This window comes from Puntigrus tetrazona, chromosome 9 (genome assembly GCF_018831695.1).
Source record: "Puntigrus tetrazona isolate hp1 chromosome 9, ASM1883169v1, whole genome shotgun sequence".
Lineage (NCBI taxonomy): Eukaryota > Metazoa > Chordata > Actinopteri > Cypriniformes > Cyprinidae > Puntigrus > Puntigrus tetrazona.
In genome coordinates, this window is record NC_056707.1 from 15,693,000 (window position 1) to 15,707,778 (window position 14,779).

The window sequence follows — 14,779 nt, forward strand, 5'->3', positions numbered from 1 at the left end:
TCCTCACAAAAAGATATATAAGGGTGCGACATATGCAATCACTAAATAAAGTATTTACTCCAAACCATTTTTTCTCAACGTATTTTATCTTTTTCAAACTAATTAACGCTTTTACATTGTGTCCTCATACAAATTTAGCTGTAACCTTTACTAACTATGCACTGTAGGTCGCGCAGCCTGGGCAACCCAATCTCGCATCCCGTGACAATTCTGCGCACGCAAACCCTCTTCACAATTAAAACACTTACGTCAGTCGGCAAACAACGTGACGTACAGAAGAATGAACCAATCAGAGGCAATAGAGAACAACCTCGGCCAATGAGATTCTAGGGAGGGTCTCCGAGAAGGCTGGTCTTCGAGACGGGAAAAGAGTTCTCGACGGGAGGAGGCGAAAGAGAGGTGAAGTGAAGATGGCGAGAGGCTCCCGGTGTTTGAGAAGAGCGGTAGCGGAGTGTATCAGAAACTTACCGTCCACAGCCAGTCGTGAAACACCAGGCAGGAATGGAGTGAGGTAATTAACGACGGTTTAATGTTTCGCACTGTCTATGTGCGCTCATGTGAAGATCGAAGTGATTAAGTGAAGTAAGTCGCGAGCTGCTTTCGTTAGTTGGACGGTTAGTTTCGCTCTTGCAAGAGGAGCGAATTTAAGGCCAACATGACAATTTTGTCTCAATAAGGCCTTTATTTATCGTCCAACAATGTATTAAAACTCACGAGGTGTTCAAATAACTGTGTTAAAAAAAAACTAACTTTAGGAGTGGGTGGGAGGGAGTCACATAACTGGTTGCCAGATAATAAGTGACAGCGGCAAGGTTAAGATATTATGTAATTGATCAGGTGTATCTGTTGAGGGCTTTTGTTATTTAATTTTTAAAATTTTTTTTATAACTTTTCATCAACTGCGTAACGCTGATGTTTATTCAGATTTTAGTTACATTCATTTATTGAATGTCACTTTAAACTCAGGTGCAGCCAAATGATTTTTAGAGGAAATAACAAAATGGTAGGACTTTTTTTTTTTTTTTTTTTTTTTTTGGAAAAGCTGGTCATCAAATACCTACATCTGGTGTTATTTAAAAAATTATTTAAAATAGCTGCAGATAAAATGCAATCAAATGATTGTTTTTTTTTGGGAAATGCAAAAAAAATATATATATATATATATATATATATATATATATATATATATATATATATATATATATATATATATATATATATATATATGAAGTTTGCACTATATGCTATATATGGCATGATTTGTTCAAAACTTGACATTTGTATAGTACAAATTACTTAATTAGCAATTCTTTCCAAACACTTTTACAGGAGTCTGCAGCATATGTGATGTCACAAGCCAAGCTGTGACGTTTGTCACCTGTGGCTAGGGACGTGGTGTACCCCAACCAAGTACTGGGCAGCCAAATGCTATAACTGCTTGGCATAAGGCCATGTCAAGTGTCTGATGGTGACTGTTCCGTCACGGTTACGCCACACTTGACAGCTCTTGGCAGCTCTTGTGCCGATATGAATGAATTTGGCTGCCACTCTTTCCATTGAGGAGATATTGTGCCATTTATAGAGCAAGGCCTCATCCTCTTGCGTTTCAGATGTGTGTGTGTGTGATTGATCCGACACTCATCGGACAAATTTAAACGGTATTGGGTGTTACTACTGCCCTTGACTTGCTTGTGGTGGTCAGTGGTTAGGCTCTACTTGTGATTTGTGTGTTGACACATGGAGGGCAGGTGAAAATGTCATAGGATGCCTGTCCTATGTTTCTTTTAACCCTGGTCCAGCCGCATGAATGCAATGCTTCATAAAGTTTTGTGGTTAATAATGAACTGTGCAAATGAAGAAGTACATGTTCCAATGCACAACAGCTGGTATTGTGGATTAGTTGTGTGGTCTTAATTTGTATGGCTGGTTGCATAACAGTTGGCTTTTTTAAGCTCCTCTTTAGCATTTCAAAGGCTTGTCATTTGGAGCCTTTGTAAATTCAATTAGCCAGCGCATAACAAAGACGACAATAGAAAACCCTCGAGTCCTACGTTTTTACACATTTATTGTGCATATACAATTTGCACAGAGGTGTCATATAGTACTGTATGTAAATTCCATGCAACTACGTCTAGGCAACACATACTTATCACATGCGGTTTGCTTTTTAAAGTTTAAGTTTCTGTTAACTCAGCTGTTGTTGACAACCGCCGCTAGCCAATTAAAATCTTCAGTTGAGTGTCTCATGAGAATTATAACATCATTTTTTAAAACTTCTTCAGTATGTTAGGAATAACTGCGATTTAGTAGAGGATGTGCATATGTTTCTAATAGTATTCTGTTTTTTACATTTCATTTTTTTTGTTGAAATATAATTTTGTAGTTTACTATAACACATAAACAATCAGTAATTGAGAGACTGTTAAGTTTTCACCAACACAAGCATAATTACACAACACTTACTAATCACTGATAACTTGCAGTTCAGTGAATGTGTTTGAGTAAAGGATTTGTCAGACTGTAACCAAGTCAAAATATGTTGACCACAAAGCACCACTAGTTAGAAACTTTCCAGCAGTCTGAAAATACATATTATTGGCTTTAGATTAAGGCCATAGAGTAATTTTCAATAATCCTCTGGATAAAAGGCTTTGTCTTGATTAAGAGTTCTAATCTTGTTAATTGCATACAGCTATCTGTGTGGTTCATGGGTTCTCTCTGCTCTTATCTGACTCATAGGAGACGTCTGCTATCTTAAGACATCCAACAAGCAAATAGAACCTAAATCATTACATATTTTTACCCTGTTTTGTCAACAGGTATCTGTCTTCATGTGGGATCCTGATGACCCGGGTGCCGCCCCTCTTCAGGGCTGTGTCGGGTCGAGCTGTGGTGGCTCCAGCCAGGAGTTTCTTCAACCTCTCGGAGTCTTTTAACAAGAGAAAGGAGTACTCTGAAAGACGTATCATTGGGTATGTTCCCAACCATGTTGGATGTGGTGCATGATCTGTTCCTATTTTTAATTTTTATTGAGGCCCATGATTACTTTAGCCCCAGTGTCCCTGCAAACGTTGTTTATGTAACAGGGCATGGGAATAATATCTGGTGTCAGCTTTCTAGGTATCTGGGGTTATTGGAGTATGGATCTGTAACGGTTACACACGTCATCACAAGTTACTTGGGAACCGCTTTTGAAGCCTGAAATTTTAGAGCAGAGGGCTCTGTCCAGATCAGCCGTCCTGCAGAATTTAGTTCCAACAGTAATACAGCATGTGTGCACAAACTGAGCTTGATGAACTTGTCTACGGTCTGCGAGTTATGTTCTATAGTTATGCATTCTGGCACAAACTCATCTGACCTGTGACATACTAACAATAACCAACACTCACTTGGTGTTGTTAAACAACTACTTACACTTGAAACACCTTAACTTAACCTAACCCATAGCCCTCTCTCTTTAATTATATTTGTTTATTTTTTACATTTATTTTCAAGTTTGATATGTCATTTATTTATTAAATGTAATCATGTCCATGACTATATGTAATAGTGAAATGTCCACTTCACACTACAAAATCTGAGAACATGCAGTTATCCAGTTATTTTTGCATACTGTGTCAGAGGAATGTGTGCATACTCAGATGCAGGCAATGTCTTCAGGCAGGCAGGATTGCGACTAGTCTTAATTTCCGTTTGTGTCTTTAGTGCTTAGAGCTAAACTTATTGGTATTATTTAGAGATTTCGCCAAATCTAGGAATTTGTTCTTCATCAAAATCCTTGTTTTAGCCTCCTTGTAAACATGACTTAATTTTTGGCAGCCTGGGCTCATTGTTTGCCTGCAAATGAAGTAGAAGCCAGTTAATCCAAATAGTTTTTAGACAATGATTGTGATATTTGTGTGTGGTACACATGATGTGGTCGGGGAGTCTAGGTTGGAAATTGATTCTACAAGAATGTTCTTAAAATGTCCGCACTGAATCCTACATTACCTCAGGGGAAAGTCTTTATAACAAATGTACCATCAGTAGTAGTCAGAAAATCTTTGAAAACATCATATTTGCTATTGAGGGACTTTTCTAGCCATTAGTCATTTCTATGAATATTGTATCTTATCTGTTATCTATAATGTGAAGGTCCTAGTATGGTCCAGAACGAGACCTTGAAACTTAAGATAAATCCTTGTTTACCTCTGGACCCTGTGTACAGAAAACAGACTGTAAGCAAACTGTGTTTGACCTTTCTTCTGTCTTGATTCTATTGTGCAGTGAGTCAGTTCCACACTGATATAGTGTGATATCTGATTGGTTCTCAGAATCAACCATCAGAACCGTTTCAGTGACGGCACTAAATCCATTCTCAACTTTAGCAACAACCTTTTTGTTTTTTTGGGTCACACCTGTGCAATGATGAGATATATTTTAAGGCATCCAGTGAGGTTATGAGCCATGACTCCAAAGTTAGATTAATTTTGGACTAAAGCTTAGGGCTGGTAATCAGGAAGTTTATGAGCCATCACTAGTGTGCCCTTGAGCTCTTAACCCTGGTTACTCCTGTGCGTTTAGTACTGTAAGTCACTTTTGAGTTAGTGTCTGCTAAATGACTAATTGCTTGGCATAGCAAGATCATACCCCACCCCCACCTAAGTAGTCTACTTCCAAAACAAAAATTAAACAGTTTGTTTTAATCCACACACAGACGACCATTGTATTATCCTGGGTAACCATCTTTTTTCCTTGGCACGCAGGTACTCGATGCAAGAAATGTATGAGGTTGTGGCCAAAGTAGAAGACTACCTGCTGTTTGTGCCGTGGTGCAAGCGTTCAGACGTTATATTCCGCCGCTCGGGATTTTGCAAGGCCAAGCTGACTGTGGGTTTTCCTCCTGTTGTGGAAAACTACACCTCACTGGTTACTACAGTTCGCCCGCATTTGGTCAAAGTATGCACATCACTTTATTTTTTTAAGTGTATCTATTTTATAGATCAATGGGAGACCAATACTTCTTAATACTTGTGTTGTCAATAAAGTGCACGAGCTGAAAGTCGTTTTTTTTAAACTTCAGGCAGCTTGCTCTGATGGAAAACTGTTCAATCACTTGGAGACGGTGTGGCGCTTCAGCCCTGGTCTTCCTGGATACCCCCGTACATGCACTCTTGACTTTGCTGTAAGTATTACAAGTACAGTCTGGTTTATCATTCTCAGGTGAAGCTGTGATGTATATTTAAACTTTAATATTACGTATTACTATTAAGTATATTTAAGAGTGCTTGCCTAGACTGATAGCTGCATATAATTAAAGAGGTTATTCACCCAAAAACAAAAGTTTTTGTGACTTTTATGAAAGACTTGATTTTTGAAATACAAATTCTATTTTTACTGAAACCTTAGATTTCTGTCCCTCCATTAAATATGCTAAACAGAAGCATTCCTCATATCATGTAAGCAGATTTGTAATTAAGAGGTTTGAATTCTATTTACCTTCTTTTGTATTTCTGAAAAGTCTTAATGTCCCAGATGAGCCATACAATTGCTTTTGAAAATAAATTTTAAAAAGACTGTGTAATGGACTTTTATTATGAGGATATAAAAGATGTACTCATCCCATGAAGAATTACTAAAACTCTAAAAGATTCTGTTAGTTCTGTTAGTCTGGATTATGCTATGCTACAAAAACACTGCTTGGAAGAATTAATGGTAACACAATTTTTGTTGCAATGCTGAAATCACCAATCAATTTTTGATTGCTCTAAATTTCGACTGTTAAACATTTTTTGTAATTATGTTGACATCACGCTGACTTTTTCCACATAAACTTGTACCATCATTTAAACAACCTAAGAGCTTTTGTTAGGTCTGTCTTTATAGGTTTTACATATGGAGCTTCAAAATCTCAAAATCAGAATCAGTCTCTGAATCAGTTTGTGAAGCTTGATTCCCTGCTTCTGTCTGTTCCTAGATTTCCTTTGAGTTCCGCTCGCTCCTGCATTCTCAGTTGGCCACCGTTTTCTTCGACGAGGTCGTAAAGCAGATGGTGTCTGCTTTTGAGCGGCGGGCGTCCAAGCTGTATGGCCCGGAAACACAGATCCCACGCGAACTGATGTTCCACGAGGTCCACCACACGTAGTTCATTCCACAGCTTCAGACGGATGGGGAGGGGGATGTTGTTCAGGGAACTGGGGGTTTTATTGAAAGTATACATTTAGAGTATTACAAAGACAGCTGAGAGCGGGAGCTCTGTGTGCCTGAATATCGTCAGTGCCTGGTCCAAACAAACCAGTTGATTTTAAATGTTTTTATGCTAAAAAACAAATATGGCTGGATCTTTTCATGGAGAGTTTGATTGTGTCCACTGAGCCCTGCTCCACTACCTCCATGTTAACTTTTTAAAGCCCGCTATCAGTATGGCACCTTGAGCCATGCATTTTTTAATATGAGGACCTCGAGATGGTTTTTTTTTTTTGAAAAAACAGCTGCCAAAAACCATAACGGCTTCATGAATGGCACTATAGGCAAAGGTCATGGGTTTCTTCAAGAGGACGTTATTTTGAGATGTTTTATGGAAAGATTGTCATGTTACACATATTAAACGACAGGTGAGTGATGTATTTATTGAAAAGCTTTTAGGTGATCCATTTCAAGAAAGGGATGAAGAGACTCAACTCGAGTGTGAGTGTGTCGCGTTCAGAAGACTGACTGTTGCTGCAGCCAAATGCACAAAGTGCTATCAGGGTATCAAGGCTACACACTGGACTCAGGTCTGTTGTATTCTTGCATACCAGCACAAAAAAGGGCATGAAAAATAAACGCTAAGAGGCTCCCTTTCACCACACTGCCTTGCGTTATACCATTTTGCACAGTTTAGTCCTGGCAGTGGTGCTCCAGCGCACTCCTCAGATGATTTTAAGTGTCCAGATTAAAGACTGATGTTTCTCTCCTAGATGTGTGCAATATGTTTGTATGTTGTTTTTAACAGACTGCTCACCCATCTACGATATCCACTGCTTCTAAAAGGGCCCAAACTCTGGGAAACGGAGTGGAACTTAGCGAAACTTTCCCAGAGCTCTCATCAGATTGTAGTGAGGTATCCGTCAAAACACAGACCTTTATAGATTCCAGTCCATACCCTGCTCGCTTCCACATGCTTACCGCCTTTTACAGGCAAAGTTACATATTATTTATCATTATCTTAAAAAACATGTATACGAATATCCTGTATTTATTTTGGTTATGGGTTAACCCACGTGTACATATCCAGTGTAAGACCACAGACTAAACTTTAGTGTACAATTGAGCTATAAAAAACAAACGGATAATCTTTTTTTTTTCCTTTTCTTTTCTTTCTTTTTGGGTTCTCTTCTTTTTGTTCGTTTTTAATTGAGGTGTTTTAATGAGTGTGTTGTGGGTCAATATATATCCTGCCTGCATGGTTTATAAACTATTTTTATATGTAAAACCTTGCCTTGTGTCTGTTTGTTTACTAACATCTGGTTCTGACTAGTTTCCACACTTAAAATAGGGTGATCATGTGAGGGATAATATTAGATGGCTTCTGAGTAACCTGTGTCATGACCCCTAGTGGACAGTAACTGATGTCCTTCAATTCTAAATGCAACTCTTCGGCTCTGTTGGAATTAAAAAATAGCATTATGCAAATTGTGCAGAATATACAGTACGCTGACTACTACTTTTACTTTTGAATAGTATGTAAAATAATATGCATATTGCTCACAGAATACGTCCTGAAGAAATACTAATTAAATAGCCATTGAAATGGTAGTTAAGCAGATAGAAGTGGGATTGTAATCTGAAGGAACACATTCATAAAATGTTAACTGATTACAGAAAGTTATTAAAATGCTTTTAAACATTCTGTATTATATATCAGTGAATGTTGAAGAATGAACATCTACTTTAATTATTTACTAAAATAGTGTTGCTGTATTATTCACGTAATTGTCAAGACTTAACATAAAATCAGAAGGAAATGTTGAATTAAATGTTTCTGAACATATTCCTGGTTATATGAATTTGTATGGTGAAGAAACGAATGCTTGCTTTTTTGGTTTATGCAATTGGTTTCACTTCTAAGACAATGGATGGGAGTAGTCTGGTAAGGAACACCCACTTTTCACAATCAGTTCTTAAAAATCATAGCTCAGCCTTAGTTATGAATGCCATTTTATGCCAAGATTATTGTGGATTATTTTCAGGTGTTTAAGATTATTTAATAGTGTTAACTGTCAGGAAACACCAAAATGATGTTAATGTTAAATCTTTCTAACAAGCAAGTGACTGACTATGACATCAACAGGACAAAAATTGTTTCTTTGTGAACACAGAATTTTATTAAATAAAAAATACAGAATTAATGACTATATTGTACAAAATGTTGATCATTGTCGCACATTCGTAGAGAACGTAGCTTTAAAAACAAAGTAATTCTTAATGAAGTTTTTTTTAAACTCTTCTGTACCACTACTCAAAAGTTAGATCTTTACAATAACTGCACACTAATTATATTCAATATTTTGTTGGGCATACACTTTTGTGGCTGTTGTAAAAACTGCTGTGCAACATTTTCGCCCATCCCTCCACTCAGCATTCTTACCTCTAGACCAAAAGATGTTCAACCCTCAGATTTTAAAGGGATAGTTCACACAAAGGAAAATGGAGCTTTTGCAAGGAAGGAAAAAAAAAAAGTCCAATATGATGTTCAGTGCCATTAAATGTTGTTTTGGACAATTTAATATAATCTAGTGTTCCACAGCATGTTGATAAATGTGTAAATGAGTTTGTTAATTTTTAGGACAATGATCCCTTTAAGAAATGAAACCAGGAACATTATCACCTAATTTATATTCAGTAAGAAAAACTAAAAGTAACAATTGAAGGCAAAACAACTACTTGCTTCATCATAGTTGTGTAATCCTCAAATGAGTGGTTTATTTTTTTTATATGAAACAATGAACGGTGTACAAAAAAACCCCCAGAACTGATCAATGAAGTGGAATTGTTTTTTTTTGTTTTTTGTTTTAACTGGTCAAAGTTCCTACTACTTTCTTGCGCATGAAGACAAACTTTAACCGGAACATCTGGCTTTTAAAGCCCCTACAGATGGTCTGATTCAAAACCAGCTATACGCAACAATGACATTCATACAACACAACAGCATGACAGTATGCAGTACGTTAAATGCACTTTCCATTAGACGTTGGTGAGCACAATGTTATAGAACAAAGGCAGACAGACTCTCCCTGTTCGCATTATCAAGAACTTGTCTTTAAAGCGGTAGGGTAATGTCTTCAGCCACAAGTAGAGAGATAAGATTGGACATGGTGGTGGAAGGATGGGAGACTGTAAGGTCCATTTCTTTTGCTCCATGATCAGACCACCAGCACTCAATTTTCGGCAGGTTTTTCCAAGTCGAAAGGGACGGGCAAATCATGTCCCCTGCCCACAACCCTTTCACTAAAGTCAGTGCAGATGGGTTTAGAATCCCATGCCTCCCATGCCCCCCATGCCTCCCATTCCACCCATTCCTCCAGCTGGCATGTCCTTCTCCTCCTTTGGTATCTCGGTGACGACGGCTTCAGCAGTAGACAGCAGCGATGCAACGCCTGCAGCATCTAGCAGTGCAGTCCTCACAACCTGCAGGGGGAGACAATAATACCTTCACTCAACATAAAGGAGCAACATGTTCCTGAATGTGGTACATTATATTAGGCATCACAACAAAATAAAAATATACAGTTGTCAACATTTGAAGAAAGTGGATCAAAACCTTTCAAAGGTTTGTCCTAAAACCAAAACTATATCCATTCTTGTCTTAAAACTTCATTAAAGCTGTTCTATGATCCTCAAATGTTGAATACTGTATATTAAGATTTAAAAACACTTAATTTAAAATGGTTTTAAACAAGGTGGAATTAAAGTAATTAAAATTAAGAAAAATGCCATTCTTTTGAACTGCCTATTTAAATAATTATTTTAAAAAATAATAAAAGTATGGTTTCCACGAAAAGCAGCACAACTGATAATTGGAAAAAAATAACTGTTTATAAATGTAGGACAGTACATATTGTACATGTCAAGATATTAATTAACAGAAAGTGCTCTGACATATAAATTTAAACCAATAACTTGCAAATTTGTAAAGCCCAAATACACACTTTTGTGGGGTCAATAATGCCTCTTTCGACCATGTTGACATATTCTCCATTCATTGCATCATATCCAATCTCTGGAGCAGACTGCAAGATCTTCTCCACCACCAGAGAGCCTTCAACTCCTGCATTCTTTGCGATAGTCATTGCTGGAATACGAAGCGATCTGCGAATGATGTCGATACCTTTAAGAGCAAAAAATAAATGTCATGTTTGGGGAAGTTAACAGGGGATTATTTCTTACAGGACATCTGCAAAAGGAGATCTACACGTCAGTCCTCACCAATCTTTTGATCATCATTGGCTGGCTTGATGTTGTCCAGGGCTGGGATGCAGCGCAGCAGGGCACATCCTCCTCCCAGGACGATTCCTTCCTCCACAGCAGCTCGAGTGGCGTTCAGCGCATCAGTGACACGGTCTTTCTTCTCATTCACTTCGACGTCACTTGTTCCTCCAACCTAATAAAGAGAATGATTTTCTTATCATGATGAAGGACACATTATGCTAACAAACGACGATGCATTCTTACTGCTTTCATACCTTAATCACAGCCACTCCGTCGGAGAGCTTGGCCAGCCGCTCGTTGAGTTTCTCCTTCTCATAGTCACTGTTTGTGCTCTCCAACTGTTCAGCGATCTCATTCACACGCTTCTCGATGGCTGCTGGATCACCACGGCCTTTGAGGAGCATAGTGTCATCCTTTGTCACAATGACTTCGCCGACTCTGCCGAAGTCATGTGCCTGGATATCCTCAACAGCTAGACCCACAGCCTCATCACCAAACACCTGAAAACACAAAGATCATGACCGTATGTTATTATTGGGAATGGCAAGTACCTCTAGAGATGATTCATGCCATAATGAATGTTAAAGCATGCATGCATATATATGCTTTTTTTTATGCTATTAATGTAATGAATACAGACAAACATACCGTGCCTCCAGTGGAAATTGCCATATCCTGCAGCTGGTTTTTCCTGTTGTCCCCAAATCCTGGAGCCTTGACTGCCACGACCTGAAGTCCAACTTTCAACCTGTAACCAGCATTTAATTTTAACTCAAAATCTTTAAATAAAGAATAAGCATATTCTTTAACCTCAAAAGGTCATATCTTCCAGAATCCACATTTTTAAGTATTTTTAATTTATCCATTTCATGCATTTCTTGGAAACGTCTTGTTTTTGTGCTAAGGTGTTTTTTTTTTAAAAGACAAACCTGTTGAGGACCAGAGTGCTGAGTGCCTCTCCGTCCACATCTTCAGCAATGATGACCAGAGGTTTGCGATGCTGGTTGGCAAGTTCCAGTGCTGGCACGATGCTCTGTACGCTGGAGATCTTCTTCTCACTCAAAAGCAAATAAGCATCCTGGAACTCAGACTTCTGGCCTAGAAACAGAATACATGTTGTTAAATTACAACCTTGTTGTTCCAAACACAAAAGAAGATATTTTGAAAAACCAAACAGTTATTGCAAAGAAATATTGTAGAAGTCAATTACCAGCATTCTTAAAAACATCTTTTATCATACAGGTTTGTAAATGATGAAAAAAATGTTCATGAGTGAACGATCCAAAAATCATACTGTTACACATGGACATGTTTTACAAAATACACACCTTTAGCTGTGTTGATGAAGTAAGGAGAAATGTAGCCACGGTCGAACTTCATGCCCTCAATGATCTCAAGCTCATCATGTAGGGTTTTTCCATCCTTTAAACAAGAATTGCAGCCCAAGTGTGAGATATTTTAAGGATCAAATCCTCATTCCATCTATACTAAATACTACTTCTGCTGTAGCAGCCTACCTTCACTGTAATAACACCCTTGCGGCCCACTTTCTTCATAGCATTAGAGATGATGGTACCAACTTCGGTGTCTCCGTTGGCAGAAATAGTGGCCACCTATACCAAAGAAAAATTGACAGAAACAAAAAGTAAAAAACACTAAAAACACACATACCATATTTATTGTGCATTCTAGGGCACTTCTTACCTGAGCGATTTCCTCTGGTGTTGTAACTGGCTTGGAGAGTTTCTTGAGTTCATTGATGACTTCCTCCACCGCCAACATGACTCCTCTGCGGATCTCCACAGGGTTGGCGCCTTTGCTGATGGTGTCAAATCCCTCCTTGGCAACAGCACGGGCCAAAACTGTGGCGGTTGTGGTACCGTCTCCAGCCTCCTCGTTAGTGTTGTTGGCCACGTCCTGTACCAGCTTAGCCCCTATGTTTTTATACCTATCCTTTAAGTCGATACTTTTGGCGACTGTGACACCGTCTTTGGTGACTTTGGGGCTGCCCCAGCTCTGCTCGATGATAACGGTGCGACCCTGTAGGAGAGAGGCAAATCTAGTCGTTGCTGTCATTAATGATTACAAATGTGACTTTAAGAGGAGTAGCATATCTGCTGTTCCCATGGCGACCGCTTAAATTCAGCATACCTTTGGTCCCATGGTGACAGCCACAGCATCAGCCAGCAGGTCAACACCCTGGAGCATGAGGGCGCGGGCATCTGCTCCAAACTTGACGTCCTTGGCATATGCACGGGTCAGGTGAGGGGCCAGCACCCTGCACACTGGCCTCATCTGTTTCATTACACTGGGTAAACGCAGCATTTCTATGAGAAAAAGAGTAGAAGCACAATACTTTTTATTCTGATTATTCGATCACGAAATCTTAGCGAATTGCTGGTTTATAGTACAAGTTATTTTTTACAACATTAGAATAAAAAAAAGATTGCTTTCAGAAACACTACAATCATTTAGAACAGGGGCCCAATTGTCCACAATTTTCAGGGTCCTTCATCAATTGTTTTTCCATAAGTTTTCCAAGGCCATAGATAAATTAACAAAATAATTATTGGATTAAAAAAGGCAGGATTAAAAATAATAATAATAATAATAATATAATATTATATATATATATATATATATATATATATATATATATATATATATATATATATATATATATATATATATATATATATATAAGAATTCATTTACACACACAATTTTTTTTTACATAGTCATCTTGAGGTACCCTCAGAATCCTGGTTGAGAGCAAATTTAATAAAACAGGTAGCCCCGCCTAAAACCCATGGCATTGGCTGATGTTGGTAAATAGCCTTTTCTGATTGGCTGACAGTCACCGACGGAACTCTTCTGAGCTTCTTTTTTTGTTTATAGAACATAGTCACATACAAGTGATTTTTCATAATTGTATTGATATCTGTCAGGCAGTGAAGACATTTTCTGCATGATATTCAACCCCCCTTTCCCACCCAAACCACCGAAAATAAAATTAAAGTCTTAAGGTTGAGGTCACATGAGAACAAATCCGGATGACAAAAAAATTAGTCTTTGCCCCCTCCCAACCCCCGGCCCCTGAAAGCATTACAAATCTTGGCCCGATTCATTCATTCATTAACTAACTTATCCTCCTCATGCTCCCGTGTTCAAAATAGGAAGGCCTCAAAAAAAAAAAAAAAAAAAAAAAAAAACATGCTTTAGAAAATACGAGAAAATCGTCACTGGCATGGTTCACCTTTACAGTTACTACAATGTTTAAAGCCAGATCATCAACCACAAAAAAGAAGAGGAAAAGTTTAAAAAGCGACGGTTACGGGTCATAATTACACTAAACAGAAATGTGTTAATGTAAAGTACAAGCGTCTTTGAGAGCTCGTAGTGGTCTTTCATCTACCCCACGTGTGTTCAGGGCGTCACAAGGTCAAAATCACTCCGCGTCACGACAGAGACGGAAATGATCCCTTTCATCCCCATGTGTTCAAGTTACAAAGTTCCCGGGGTATTCTTTTTGTTTTAGCAAAATTAACCATTGTAGCCCTGACGCCGATTAAACGTTTAATACATAACATGAGAGCAAAATTCTTAGGCCTCAATATCAAAGAACTTGCTATAGTTAGCATGCAAGCTATAATCGCCACTATATTTCAGTAAAGACTGAGGTTTATTATTTTTCTAACGAAGCAGTAGTCATTCAAGCGGGCATGACACTGATGCATTATAATTACCAAGCAATGCATGCGATATGCATAATATATTTGTCGCTCGTAGACTTATTCTAAAGAGCGCCATCAGCACCTGCCATAAAAGTCTAAATGTTCTAGAATACGACAAGATTAAATAACAGCTAATTACACAGTAGGCATGCACAATGTTACTTACAGCTCCAAATAACCTACTGACATCTCTGGCGTTATAAAATGTTACGTTACGTATGTGCCTTTCGTGAATCTTTATATTTTCCAGGCCAGTAAATAGCGTTATGCAGTACATTATGTTTATATGCTTTTACAAATTAGTATAAGGCTATGATTGACTTACTGCAGAGTGATCTGGAGGTGAATGAAGGGATGCGCGTGTCCGTCAGCACAGCAGACTGAATGATATAAGAAGAGGAGCCGCTTTAGAGCCGCTGCAGTTACACTGAACTCACATGTGTTCTTCATCCGGGTAACCTCCCCCCACCCTGACATCTGAATAACTCAATCTCATCAAACAATAGATACGCATTGTGCTCTTAAAAAGCATAGATGCCTTAATTTGCTTTTTGTTTCAATGCAACTGAACATATGTCGTTCATACTGAAGGAACA

General features: G+C 38.3%; 2 protein-coding genes across 2 annotated transcripts; one reads left to right on the forward strand and one right to left on the reverse strand.

The window, feature by feature from the left end:
- The first annotated feature begins 357 nt into the window (after nucleotides 1-357).
- coq10b (coenzyme Q10B) lies at nucleotides 358-6,458 on the forward strand. The gene is made up of 5 exons (XM_043248424.1): nucleotides 358-511; nucleotides 2,820-2,972; nucleotides 4,746-4,938; nucleotides 5,063-5,164; nucleotides 5,957-6,458. The coding sequence occupies exons 1-5, from the start codon at nucleotides 411-413 to the stop codon at nucleotides 6,122-6,124; spliced, it is 717 nt and encodes a 238-aa protein (XP_043104359.1). The 5' UTR covers nucleotides 358-410; the 3' UTR covers nucleotides 6,125-6,458.
- A 2,457-nt stretch (nucleotides 6,459-8,915) lies between these two features.
- Nucleotides 8,916-14,665, reverse strand: hspd1 (heat shock 60 protein 1). Its single transcript, XM_043248422.1, has 11 exons — nucleotides 14,509-14,665; nucleotides 12,601-12,776; nucleotides 12,154-12,489; nucleotides 11,967-12,062; nucleotides 11,778-11,871; nucleotides 11,379-11,547; nucleotides 11,098-11,197; nucleotides 10,704-10,949; nucleotides 10,447-10,621; nucleotides 10,170-10,348; nucleotides 8,916-9,648 (listed from the first exon to the last, which is right to left on the reverse strand). Exons 2-11 carry the CDS (start codon nucleotides 12,772-12,774, stop codon nucleotides 9,490-9,492), a joined length of 1,728 nt encoding a protein of 575 aa, XP_043104357.1. The 5' UTR covers nucleotides 12,775-12,776; nucleotides 14,509-14,665; the 3' UTR covers nucleotides 8,916-9,489.
- Between the last annotated feature and the right edge of the window lie 114 nt (nucleotides 14,666-14,779).